The following is a 13,891-nucleotide window of genomic DNA, read 5'->3' on the forward strand; positions in this document are numbered from 1 at the left end:
GATATAGAGCTTTTCAAAAATGCATAGTAACCTTTGCCACCTTTCGGAGAGCGACATCTCGTATGGCCCATGGACTACTATTTCAGGCAGTGTCGTGGCTTAATGTATCCCGTGACACACACAGCTCTCGCCACAGAAAACATCTAATCGCAATCAAGCCTTACATCTGTCAAATTCTTATCATGCACTGAACTAATCAGAAAGAAAAGTGGTTCTTTAAAAAAGAAAAATCTCAAACATGCTGTATAATAAATACCTTTCTGAGATATGTATGTTTGAGTCGGTAGACAGCACTTTAATTACTTCTCCCCCTATTTTTTTATTATTATTTGTAATTTTACGTGTATGGAGGGTATATGTGTATATATATATCCCAGATAATGGACTATTTCCGAGCTTTTGTCAGTGAGTAATAATAATGGCATTGGGTGTTGACCTTTTCAGCCGGTCGGTGGGGAAAGGATCATACCTATTCCATGAACAATGAATTGTCATTGAAAGTGGTTGCGTGAAACCATGTATTATTCTGTTCTATGGGTAATAAAATTTGTGTTCATGTTTGTGCTCACTAACATCAGCCCCCCCCACACACACACACACACACACACTGCACCATCACCTCTAGTTTCCGCTAACTGGGCGAGTCCCACACATGGGATTATTACCCTTGAACTCTGGTCAAGATATTGGCAATAGTCTTAAGCGTATTCATTATGCTATCTCCATTTAAAAACAAAAATATAGAAAATAATTATTGTGGTATATACTAAAGTTCCATTCATTTCGTGTACTTCAGTCTATTTTTCTTTCAGTCTGATTGTTGAACTACTGGTGGGGAGGAACAAAAATAAACGATTATCTTTTTACACTTGGTTATTCTTTTTGCCACTAGATGGCAGTGTTGTCTCTTCTGTGACTGGCAGGTTTGATCAAAAGTCAAACTAGCAGTTTCAACCAAGTTCTTTTTAAATATGTTTTTTAAGTGCATTTGAGGGTTAGGGTTGGTGTGGCAAAAGCTGGGTTAAGTATTAGGTTGTCGATTTCATATTGCAGGTCTGTTTGGCTTAAAAGATAAAATGTGTGATTCGTACTTCAAAGGTTTGGGGTTCAAAGCTCCTGATTTTCACTAGCCTGGGTTCCAGCTCGATCTGAATTCCACCCCATGACGAAGTGTGTGAAAGAGGCTGGCAACGCCAAGCTACATTTTCACAACATCCAAATTCTAAGAGGTGGACTAAGTATTACATTGTAACATTTCCATTGATCTCTTGAAGTTGATGTAGCTCAAGAGATAAGTCATGGGTTCATATATGAAAGATCTTGGGTTCAAAAATCAACTTTGACATTTTCACTGTCCGTTTGAATTCTAAATGGTCGGTTAAATATTACATTTCTGGTTATTTCTCCATGTCAGCATGGCTCAAGAGATAAGTCAAGGCTTTAAATATCAAAATTCTGGGGTTCAAAACTCATGATCAACATTTTCACTGTCCATTTGAATTCTAAAAGGTGGGTTAAATATTACTTTCCTAATTGATTCTTCATGTCAGCATGGCACAAGACATACATCTAGGGTTTATATATGCAAGGTCTGGGGTTTGAAACTCATGATAAACATTTTCTCTGTCCATTTGAATTCTAAAAGGTGGATTAAGTCCTAACATTTCAATGATTCCTTCCAAGTTGTTGTAGCTCAAGAGATAAGTCAAGGTTTTGTATATTAAAGGTCTGGAGTTCAAACTCAAGGTGAACATTTTCACTGTCCATTTGAATTCTAAAAGGTTGGTTAAATATTAAATTCCTGATTGATTCTCCATGCCAGCATGGCTCAAGAGATAAGTCATGGCTTCATATATGAAAGATATTGGGTTCAAAACTCAATTTCAACATTTTCACTGTCCATTTGAATTCTAAAAGGTGGGTTAAATATTACATTCCTGGTTCTGTCTCCATGTCAGCATGGCTCAAAATATAAGTTGAGGGTTTATTATGGAAGGTCTGGCGTTTGAAACTCATGACTGACATTTTCACTGTCCATTTGAATTGTAAAAGGTGGGTTAAATATTAAATTCCTGATATATTCTCCATGTCAGCATAGCTCAAGAGATAAGTTAAGGGTTCATATATGAAAGATCTGGGGTTCAAAACTCATCATCAACATTTTCACTGTCCATTTGAATTCTAAAAGGTTGGTTAAATATTACATTTCTGGATAATCTTCTATGTCAGCATGGCTCAAGAGATAATTCAAGGGTTTATATATGAAAAGTCTAGGGTTCAAAACCCATGATCAACATTTTCATTGTCCATCTGAATTCTAAAAAGTCGGTTAAAATATTACATTCCTGGTTATGTCTCCAATCTCCATGTCAGCATTGCTCAAGAGATAAGTTGAAGGTTTATATATGGAAGATCTGGGGTTTGAAACTCTTGACTAACATTTTCACTGTCCATTTGAATTCTAAAACGTGGGTTAAATATTAAATTCCTGGTTATTTCTCCATGTCAGCTTGGCTCAAGAGCTAAGACAAAGGTTCATATATGAAACGTATGGGGTTCAAAACTCATGATCAACATTTTCACTGACTATTTGAATTCTAAAAGTTGGGTTAAATATTAACTTCCCAGATTGTTCTCCATGACGGCATGGCTCAAGAGATAAGTCAAGGGTTTTAAAATGAAAGGTCGGGAGTTCAAACCCATGATCAACATTTGTCCATCTGAATTCTGAAAGGTGGGTTAAATATAACATTCCCAATTGTCTCTCTATGCCAGCATGGCTCAAAAGGTTCATGTACCAAAGGTTGTAGGTTCAAAACTCAAACAAAACTAAAAGCCAACTCAAAATAACTCAAAAAGCTCATACAAAACTAAAAGTCAACTAAAATAAAAAAAACAAAAATCTCAAAAGCCTAAATAAAAAAACAACCATAATAAAGCCCCCATTGCAAAAAAATTGCAATGGGGTAAAAACACAATTAAACAATAACTAACTCCTCAAAAGTGTCATACAATAAAAAATAATTTATAGAATTAATATGTAGATTTCCTAAACTCCTCCCCCTGGAGGCGGGCTGTATCTATGCTCCACCCTCTCCTACCGGAGCTAAAAGAGGGCGTGAAGAAGCGGTTGGGCCTCTCCCTCTCCTACCAGAGCTAAAAGAGGGTGTGACGAGGGCGGTGGGCTGCTTCCATGCTCTTCGCCTTAAAAAGACCAAAGTTGAAGACTTTCCAGTAGTGAGATTCAAACCCACAACCTTCAGGTTGTGAGTCCTCTGCTTTACCACTGCACCCCCAGGATTTTCACACTAATAAAAGGTCGGAGGTTATATTTAAAGTGAAAAGGATAGCCGACAGGTCAATAGATGAAAATCCACAGCTAACACCTCTACCCCTGACAGAGTGACTGAATCTACTAGATACACCCTCTTATGACCAGGGTTCATTATGACAACTGCAATTTAGGTTGTTCTTTAAAACCATCTTATTAGAACACCCAGATTTACACGTTCATTGAAAGCACAAGAAAGACTATAGCAGTTTCAACCAAGTTATTTTTTTTTATATTTTTTGTTAAATCAAGTGCATTTGCGGTTTTCACTTTTGAATAAAAGAATATGACTATGTTTGCAACTAGTTTCTCATTGTGGTATTATAACCATAGCTTCATTGATTAGCTAAATTAAGTTTATTCGAGAAAACTTCTGAACTGCATTGCTTTGAGCTGTTCTAATAAATTACGTACATTGAAAACTATCACTTCCATTTATGTATTTATTGCAACAACAAAAAAAATACACCAATTATTTAAACAAACAACTGATAGCTGTACTGTAAACAATTTAGCCTCACAAGAAAGTATGACATTATTTTTTTAGCATGACATTAAGTGAAGATTTTCATAGATTACTCCCATAAAACATACTAAACCCCTTTAAGTCAGGGTGTGACTCAAGTGATAGTCAAGAGGATCACAAGAATAGACGTAGGCATATATTGAGACCACTAAATCGTAGCTACATCTACTGAACACTGTGAAAGCAACTGGCAGAGAGTTCAAGAAACTGAGGGTTTAAATACTCTCAGGGTTAACCAGACACAGGTGAACACAACTGACAATCAACACAGGTATTGGCTAAGAGACTAACAGGACACAGGTGGAGAAAACTAGCAAGCACAGGGAGGGAGGTGAGATAAGACAAATAACAGTAACAGAGTAGACCGGGAAAAATAGGAACAGTAATGCCTACAGAATAAAAGGAACACAAGAACAAAGTTAAACCTAAGACACAACAGGACACACTGAAATAACGATACCAAAAGAAACTCAAGGATTTTTTAACAACATTAGCCAAATGTTATATTACTTGACAGAAGTGTCCAAACCTTAAGCATTACAGTACCCATTTCTAATCACATGATTAAGACCTGTCAGTGTGATCTTCCATAGAACTGACTTACTAAGATGGTGATGGTTTATGACGAAGCTTTTCCATGCTTCTGTGGCAGCAGAGCTGTCAGTGGTTTGTAAGCTCACGGTTTGCAGTTCTAGATCACATTTGTCTTTGATACCATGGCACCATGCTAATCTTTTCTGTATCGTTCCAATTTTAGCATGGCACCATACTTATCTTCTCTGTATCGTTCCAATTTTAGTACCACTTACCTCACATGCCCTGAGCGACATACATCTGTGCAAAATGTTGCACTTTTAGACTGATTAGCACGAGAAAAAGAACCCTAAGGCCTCCGACTAACATGAATGCTCACCCATACATGCATCGTTTTTCTGAGGCCATTTCTAGCCCAAGGAATGTTTTTTGTGCAAAACAAATGCCCCCTACTTAGACCCCTCAGATCCTACTTAAATACCAACTTGATTTGGCCGCTGTGGCGACCCCGAAGGTCGTCGGCTCGGGCACCCTAGCTAAATCATTAGAGCAACCCCTGGGCTACATCTGTGCAAAATTTTGCGCTTTAAGACAAATTTGCACGAAATTAGCATTTGCTCCCCTTAAATCCCCACACTAAATGGAAACATAATCGATTCGACTTTTGTTAACATGGAACAAAAGCTGATTGATTGATTGATTGAAGAATTTATTAGAAGTTTGCATAGGAAAAAGTACAGTTTCATGACAGTATAGGCTACAAATCACTGGTACAAGGTCAACTAAAAGGGGATCCGAGTAAGCTTTTCGGCTTATTACACAGGAACCACTTTATGTATCTCATATAACATTGCAAGACATTGATTTGGATTGATTGAAGACTTTATTAGAAGTTACACAGGAAAGGTACAGTTTCATGACGATACAGTTCACTGGTACAAGGTCTACTAAAAGGAGATCCTAGAAAAGACTAAGCTTATTTCCACAGGAAACCATTTAAGTATCTTATAACATTGAATGACAGACAAATAGAACACAGTACTATGCAGTAGATATATTCGGTAAAAAAAAAAAGAAAGAACAAAACAGTGAGTATATACAAAGAAGGGGCAGGGGGGTAGGACTGGGCTTAGGTTTGTTTTACCAGTTGCGAACGGCTGCTGCCTGTAAGTGGTTTTTCAGAGCGATTTTAAAGGATGCTATAGTGATCCACACTCCTTTAAGACCTTCGGTAGCGCATTCCACATTTAACACAGTAGGCCTACTTTGTATAGGGAATTGTCAGTAACAAAAAGGGGAGAAAATAAAAAGCAGTAATAAAAAATAAAACAAGGAAAAAAATAAACAATAGTAATAAAATGAAATAGGGAATATTTACTTCTGAACCAACTGCAGGCTGCAGCCTCTGACTGAGACTGAGTCACACACTGGCTTGAATAATCCAAGGTGCGTGATTATTATAATCACTATATGGCGCTGTTATCCCATAATACAACAGTAGGCCACTCTGTCTGATTATTATAAACAAATATATTTTTTAAACAAAAGCACGAAATGTAGCAACATTGATAGGTCTTGTTTCCATTGAGGTCCAGTGTGGCTATATAGGCTACTCAACTGTTGATCTTTGTTAAGAACGGCCTAATTTATTAATATCCGAGTTCAGATTAGCAATAAATTAACCAAATAAAGTTATTTTATTGTAGACTTTAATTCATTTTTGGTCTAAAAAGAAGAAAAAGAAAAGGCTATGGGGGTACACGTCCAAATGCATATTAACGGGAGTCCTTGAAAAATGAAAAGGTTTGAGAATAACTGTAGAGCAGGGGTCTTCAACGTTTTCAGGCCAAGGACCCCATAGTTGAGAGAGAGAAGAAGCAGGGACCCCCACAAGAGTTTCATAGATTCCATAGGCCTATATAGTTTAATTGTTTGACAGCGCAATCATAATTGTATTTTCATATCAATTTGTGTTGTCAGATATTTAACCACTTGAACCATCAATAGGCTACATCAGGGGTCTTCAACGTTTTCAGGCCAAGGACCCCTTAGTTGAGAGAGAGATGAAGCAGGGACCCCCACAACCTTTTCATAAATTCCATATACAGTAGTTTCATCGTTTGACAGCACAATCATCAGCGTATTTTGGATTCACGTCAATTTGTGATTTCAGATTTTTAATGCTTTTACTTGGTCTGCTCTTTTTCCCCTCTACACCAAACCTCGCTGCTGTGAGGCGTTGTGAGCTTGTAGATCTGCTATTTTTGGCTACAGTTCTCAGAATATGGACATTAGGGTTCAAGTTGTTAATATAAAAAGGATTAGAAGATTTGGAGGACCCCCTGTAGTATCAGTGAGGACCCCCTAGGGGTCCCGGACCCCCTGTTGAAGACCTCTGGGGAGTCTTGGCTACATAATAAACTTGACCTTTCACTCTGTACTCAGTCTGCTCTTTTTCCCCTTAACACCAAACCTCTTGCCGAAAATAGCAGATCTACAATCTCACAAAGCCGCTGCAAGGCGTTGTGAGTTTGTAGATCTGCTATTTTTGGCTAAAGTTCTCAGAATATGGACGGTTCAAGTGGTTAATATACAGGTATAGGTCTACATAAAAACAAAATACAAAGTTGAAGGACCCCCTATAATAACTCTGGGGGACCCCCTAGGAGTCACGGACGGCCGGTGTCGGGGCCAGCCCCTGTTGAAGACGACCCTCGCTGTAGAGTCAAATGAAAGCACTTTACAGTTACAGACAGACAGTGCTGAACGGACGGTCTCTAGTGCGTAATGCGTAATAGCTCAGGCAGGACGCGTCATCAGCGGGGTAGGCGTGGTTTAGCTCTAAAGCAGATGAATATTACAGAGAGCTCCATAAGCGGTGCAGCTTCACTTAACAGTCTGACCGGGCAGCGCAACACAACAGCACACCACAGAGCACAACAGAACGCAACAGAGCGGGACGGCTGGGTTGCATTGCATTGCATTGCATGTAAGCTACAACATCAAACTCACCACCTCTCCGGTGGCTGGCTGATCTAGGCTCCACATTCACAGACGGTGATGGAAAAACTGCACATCTTCATGTTCTTTTTCATCGGCACTCACTACATCTTAACGTGCCTCCTGGCAAACTGGCTCATGAAACACGGACACGCCAAGGAATACTCCAAAGAGTATGGATTGCCGCTGCTTGATTGAACCAGTCGGGCCACCCGACCCACTTTTCTGCGCCCAGAAGACGAGACCCAGCAGCGATGATGAGTGAAAGCAGCCGTTATTATCATCATGGACCGACAATGACCGATGATGTGTGCGTCCAGGTAGTAGCCACAACAATTCGGATTTCATTTTCTGGATATCACTGCTGCTAAAATAGGCTACGCGTAAAGAAAAGAAGCCACATGGAACACGATTCCATCCTCTGTATTGTGAACTTCTCTGCTATGTTTTAATCATTATGAACTCTTGTAGTTAGAAATAGGATAGATGGCTTTGTAGCACATTCCCTACTGGCTTAGGCTATATCCATGCTTTTGGTGCGAGCGCAAAAAGCTGCCTTTGCGCAAAAGGAAAAAAAAAACAGCGCCGCATTTTAGACGCTTCGTTTACTAGTGGTGACAGACTGTGTTCCTCACAGTGCAATCTGGAGCCTTCGAGCTTTATCCTGTCACAAAACACACCTCTCTGACAAGTGTGAAGCGTTTTGCCCTCCATATTAAACACTGCACTGCATAGTGCAATTTGATCTCGAACCTTATACCGAGGTGACAAAGAAAAGGTGTTCAGCAGTTCCCTCAGCCTTTGGCAAGGAAGGACTCAGCCGCCACCATGGCTTTACCAGATAGCAGCATAGCCGCGGAGGAGGCAGCCTTCCCGGAGATTATAGAGCTTAATGTGGGTGGGCAGGTGTACATCACCCGCTTTTCCACGCTCACGAGCGTGCCGGACTCCCTGCTGGGCGAGATGTTCACCCGCAAGTCCAGCAAAGGACTGGCCCGGGACACCAAGGGCCGCTTCTTCGTGGACAGAGACGGCTTCCTGTTCCGGTACATCCTGGACTACATGCGCGACCAGCAGCTGGTGCTGCCGGACCACTTCCCCGAGCGGGGGCGCCTGCAGCGCGAGGCCGAGTTCTTCAACCTGCCGGAGCTGGTCAAGCAGCTGGCGCCCAAAATCAGCAAACAGAACTCTCTGGGCGAGGAGGGCTGCCAGAGCGACACAGAGGACTCCTCGCCCTCGGTGGACAACACCCACCGCAACCTCGGGTCCCTCGGCACGGCCACCGCCGCCTGTGCCAGCCTGGTGCCCGGCAGCAGCAGCAGCGCAGACAGCAAACGCGCCGGGTTCATCACCATCGGCTACCGCGGCTCCTACACCCTGGGCCGCGACAGCCAGACGGACGCCAAGTTCCGGCGCGTGGCGCGCATCATGGTGTGCGGGAAGACCGCCCTGGCCAAGGAGGTGTTCGGCGAGACGCTGAACGAGAGCCGGGACCCCGACCGGCCGCCCGAGCGCTACACGTCCCGCTACTATCTCAAGTTCACCTTCCTGGAGCAGGCGTTCGACAAGCTGGCGGACTCCGGCTTTCACATGGTGGCGTGCAACTCCACGGGAACCTGCGCCTTCGCCCACGAGCAGACAGACGACAAGATCTGGACCAGCTACACCGAATATGTGTTCTACCGTGAGTGAGACCCACATCGCCTTTTTCTCTCCTGGGCCCCCCTCCACCTTTCCTCCATGTCTCCCCCACCTCTCCCCCGAATCTCCAACCTCCACTCCACCATCCTCCAGCCATCCTTGATCCCGGCACCACCAGTAGATCTACCGTAGAGAGATGATCCATCCCTGCATCTCTTCCTCCTGCTGAGTCCCGATCTTCTTTCTCCAGGGGAGAGAGTCTGGATCTTCTTCTAAATCTATCCTCTGCAGTTTGGGAGCTGCACCCCCACCTCCTCCTCCTCCTCTCCCCCCAGCTGATCCACGCTGCTCCCAAATCCCTCCGCTGTAGTCCCTGTTCCTCAAGCCAGCTCCAACCCTCAACCAAACCGCCCAGACCTTCTGACTGCACCACCAGCCCCTCATCCAATGCCTACAGAGATCCATTCCTTCTAGTAGTCAATGACTTCCCCCCCCGACTGTGTATATATATAATATTACTGCAATCCGCCTGGGTGAAGCACAATGCTGTATCTGTTTTCTGGAAATTGAGCCCCAATGTGTCTCTAGCAGTGGTTCTCAAAGTTTTGAGAAGTCAAGGAACCCCTAATGTATTTGGCCTTAGACTCCCCATCTGAAAATATATTTGAGCAACGGATAGGGATGGGACGATATGAAAATGTCATGTCACGATTATTGTGACAAAAGAAATCGCGATTTGCAATATTATCGCGATAATCAAAATCCATTATCCTGGGCGGAACATTTTCCAAAAAATAGCAGATCTCCAAGCGGGCTTTGCGACGCGTTGTGAGCTTGTAGATCGGCTATTTTTTGGCAAAGACATTTGATAGAGAGTGAAAAAATACATATACCTTTTACCAATTGTAGAGGGTTTAAGTGGTACCGGATATGCAGCTCGGCAAATAAAAGGTGAATTGATCCCGGAGGACGATATCACAATAAATAAAATCTCCACAATACGATTATCGTGAGTGTTGTTTACCACGATAAACGATAATATCGCTTATCATCCCATCCTTAGCAACCAATCTAGAAGCTCAGTGAGATTGTGGATCGGCTATTTTCAAATATCTGATGTATATTAGGTTAAAGTGGTTAAAAAGGTTTTCTTTTTGAAGCTATATCAACACATTTTGCCCGGGACCCCCCTGGAACCCACTCCAGGACGCCTGGGGGTCTCCGGGCCCCACTTTGAGAACCACTGCTCTACATTAATACACAACTAGCCACAAGGGCCTCATAGAAAGGGCTTCAATCAGTGGCCATGATGTACATTATATATAGTACTGTACGTTCTCTCCTCGAGCACATTCAGACACTCTCCTGCTCGTCTGAACTAAATTACCAAATAATTGGACGTCTTATCAGCCTTGAGGGATGTGAACGGAACAGCGGCGCACAAGAAACAAATGTCACATGGAAAGAAATACCATTTCCTTAAGGTTTTTTTATATAAAAAACATGTCTAGCGTCGGTTGAGTGGCTGGGAAACGGGGTCGTAGTTTTAATCTGTGTGCAAAATGATAATTGTCGTCTTTGAATTAAGCTTTTTGTTGTTCATCCCCTGCTCGTGAAAAAGGATAATGTAGCCACATGGATGAACTAAAAAAGCACAAGTGAACTCTTTGTCGTGAAGGGAAAAAGACTGTGGCAACGACCGAATGACAGACGGGCTCTCTCTCTCTTTCTACTGGTGAAATGTAGGACAGAGTCGTACCGTAGGTGCGCGAGGAATTTCCTGTTTAATACAGATGTTGGCCGCGTGTCAAACAAAAAGCGAACAAAAGCGGGCCGGGGCTGGAAAAGAGCTGAAAACGCTCAAACGTCAAGATTTCTTTATGACTGAATGGAGGGGGAGAAGAAAAAAAAAACCCCAACAAGGTCGCCAGGCAGTGGCAGAAGATGAAGTGTGTTTATTGATTGTGCAAAGGAGCGTTCAGAGTTATACGCGGTAGAAATCCTGTGTACAGATGGAAGCAAATGGACCCTTACGGGCAGGGGAGTCGCACCAAATCCTGGGCCTTGGGTACAAGGATTCACTGCGGGCCCCCCATGAATGTTCTTCATAGGTGGAGGAGGGGGTTTAACCCATTTAGACTGGGAACGCATTATTACGTAATATTTTGTGCTTTAACTTTTGAAAAATAGCAGATATACAAGCTCACAGTGCGGCACCGAGTGCCGCGCTGCGAGCATGTACCGGTATATCTGCTATTTTTGAAAAATCGTATTTTTTTGAAAAACCTATGTTTCTATGTCAGTGGTGCTCAAACCTTTTCATGTGACGGACCCCCAAAATGGCCACGGACCCCCATCTCAAAATATTCAGTTCCAGGGACCCCCAAGAAGCAAAATCTTAGTTACAAATATTGGCATAAAAAAGATTTGCACACATTTTCACGACTTATAAAATAGCAGATCTACAAGCTCGCAGCGCGGCACTCGGTGCCGCGCTGTGAGCTTGTATATCTGCTATTTTTCAATAGCTAAAAGCATAAAATAATGAAGGCCCCTCCACCTTGGGCCCTAGTAACCCAGTCCCACTCCCCCCCCATTGTGACACCCCTGCTTACGGGTAAAGGGCCCATTCGCTTCCATCTGTACACAGGACTGTTGCTGCGTACTCCTCGTCGCCCACGCCTACGAGGGCAGAGAAGATTAAAAGGTGCGCTATCGTTGGCAACCCGACTCTTCACCGTTATTCCCTCTTTATGCTCGTTCAGCTTAATTGCTCACGAGAACGTTTCTACGGTGAAGTGTTTATTTGGAAGAGCCCTCTCTGGCCCCAGAGAGAGCCCGTTCTAAATGCTGTGGTTGCCGCATCCTTTTCTCTTTTTTTTCTCCTCCATACCACAGAGTGTTTTTGTAAACAACGAACGCTATTCATTATATTCATTTCGGTATTGCAGATTAAGCTGTTGCATATTTGATGATAGCTCTCGATTAGTGTAAGTGAATACCCATGAGGCTTTGCGCTGTAGCCATGTTTGCTCTTAAGCCGTAGCCAGGTGGTTCGCGAGGGTTGTCTTCTAGTCGACAGGGTGTAAATGATTGTTGTTGTTAAAGAAACATTTTTTCAAGTACAGCCTCAGGACAAGGTGTGCACCTCAGGTACCCTCGGGTTCAAAACGCGGTGAATCCACCTGACGCCTTCACATCAGCACCAAACCACAACGTGACAATACAGACAGTTTGAGAATGACACAAAGTCTAGACCACAAGGGTCTTCAACAGGGGGTCCGGTCCCCAGAGTTACTACAGGGGGTCCTCCAAATCTTTGTGTGATAGAAACCTTTTTTCTCCTTTTTTATATTAACCACTTGAACCCTAGTGTCACCCAGATTCTGAGAAGTTAGGCAAAAAATAGCAGAACTACAAGCTCACAACGCCTCGCACTGCGAGGCATTGTGAGCTTGTAGATCGTCTATCTTCAAAAGAGGTTTGGTGTAGAGGGGAAAAAGAGCAGACTAAGTATTGAAAGTTCAAGTGGTTAAATATCTGAAACCAATTTACATGAATCCAAAATACACTGATGATTGTGCTGTCAAACAATGAAACAATATGGAATCTATGAAAAGGTTGTGGGGGTCCCTGGCCTGCTTCATCACTCTCTCAACTACGGGGTCCTTGGCCTGAAAACGTTGAAGACCCCTGGTCTAGACAGTTAATCGAATTAATCAGAATCATAATTTCTTTCATTGATTTAGTAGGGGAATTAAACCTGTCTTTTTGTTTCTATCCAAATTTTGTACGAATAGACAAGCTACAAGTTGTGAGCTTGCAGATCGGCTATTTTTGTGTGACACTGTTGTAGGATGAAATATTAAATAGGGCTTAAGTGGTTAATCGGACTTATCAGGTTATTCAATGAATCGGAGAAAACAAATCGATAGGATAATCGCTAAGAACATAATCGATAGTTGCAGCCCTGTTATGGCCTATGTAATGTTAGGGGACAGACTCTGAGCTATATTTTAGTCCATGCCTTACTAAACTTCTTTTCCTTTTTTTTTTTACCATTTTGAAAAATGTACTTCAAATATGTACTTGTAGATCAGCTATTGGAAATATTTAAACATTCTTTTCAAAATAGTAAAAAAAGAGTTTGGGATAAAGGCATGGACGAAAATAGAGCCCTAGATATCAAATTGTCGCTGTCGGGCAGATAACTATATAGGTCTATATGTCCATAACTGGTACCTTTCAGTAAAAGAAAACTGTTCCAATGGATCCAATGTAGTTATTATTTTGCCACAAGCTCTTGTTAATACTTTTCATAGCTTTCAGTGTTTATAAAACCCACAGATACACTCAAAAATAGTGAACACACCAGCTCTACAAGCTAGTTACGTTACGTTAGTTAGTTACGTTACTTCCTTTGTTCGACACTCTTGTACGACCAAGTAAGGTATTGCTTTACGAGCAAAAAACCCCACAAAAAAAGTGAATTATGGACATATAGGGTTTCTGCGCGACTGCGATGAAACATAAGTGCACATTGGGTTGAGATGCTGACAGGCTCGGCTGTGTAGTGCAAGATTTCATTTGAGCTGAGGTGTCAGGTCGTATAGCGGAGGCAGCCATGATAAATGTGTCTTTCTGTGTCTCTAGAATTGGATGGTGGGCTGCGTCAATACGTTCAACAGACTCGCCGCAGATACACTCTGACAGTAGAAAAAATATATATGTTTGTTTTAAATAAAAAGGTGAAGTGACTTGTGTCCAATAAAAAGTTATTTTCTTTCTATTCTACTTTGTTTTCTCCATTCGTGATAATATTCTCCGCCTGTGGTAAACAACAACCCCCGGCGGCAACC

At 42.3% G+C, this 13,891-nt stretch overlaps 1 protein-coding gene across 1 annotated transcript; it reads left to right on the forward strand.

Moving 5' to 3' along the window:
• Nucleotides 1-7,299: 7,299 nt before the first annotated feature.
• kctd12b (potassium channel tetramerisation domain containing 12b) lies at nucleotides 7,300-11,194 on the forward strand. The gene has a single exon (XM_080745525.1). It carries the CDS (start codon nucleotides 8,220-8,222, stop codon nucleotides 9,081-9,083), a length of 864 nt encoding a protein of 287 aa, XP_080601651.1. The 5' UTR covers nucleotides 7,300-8,219; the 3' UTR covers nucleotides 9,084-11,194.
• Nucleotides 11,195-13,891: the final 2,697 nt, after the last annotated feature.

The sequence above is a fragment of the Nannobrachium achirus genome (genome assembly GCF_963921795.1).
Source record: "Nannobrachium achirus genome assembly, chromosome: 17".
Taxonomy (NCBI): domain Eukaryota; kingdom Metazoa; phylum Chordata; class Actinopteri; order Myctophiformes; family Myctophidae; genus Nannobrachium; species Nannobrachium achirus.

Bases quoted from the DNA above. Each gene is read 5' to 3' on its own strand.
- kctd12b (XM_080745525.1), top strand. From the start codon at position 8,220: ATGGCTTTACCAGATAGCAGCATAGCCGCGGAGGAGGCAGCCTTCCCG.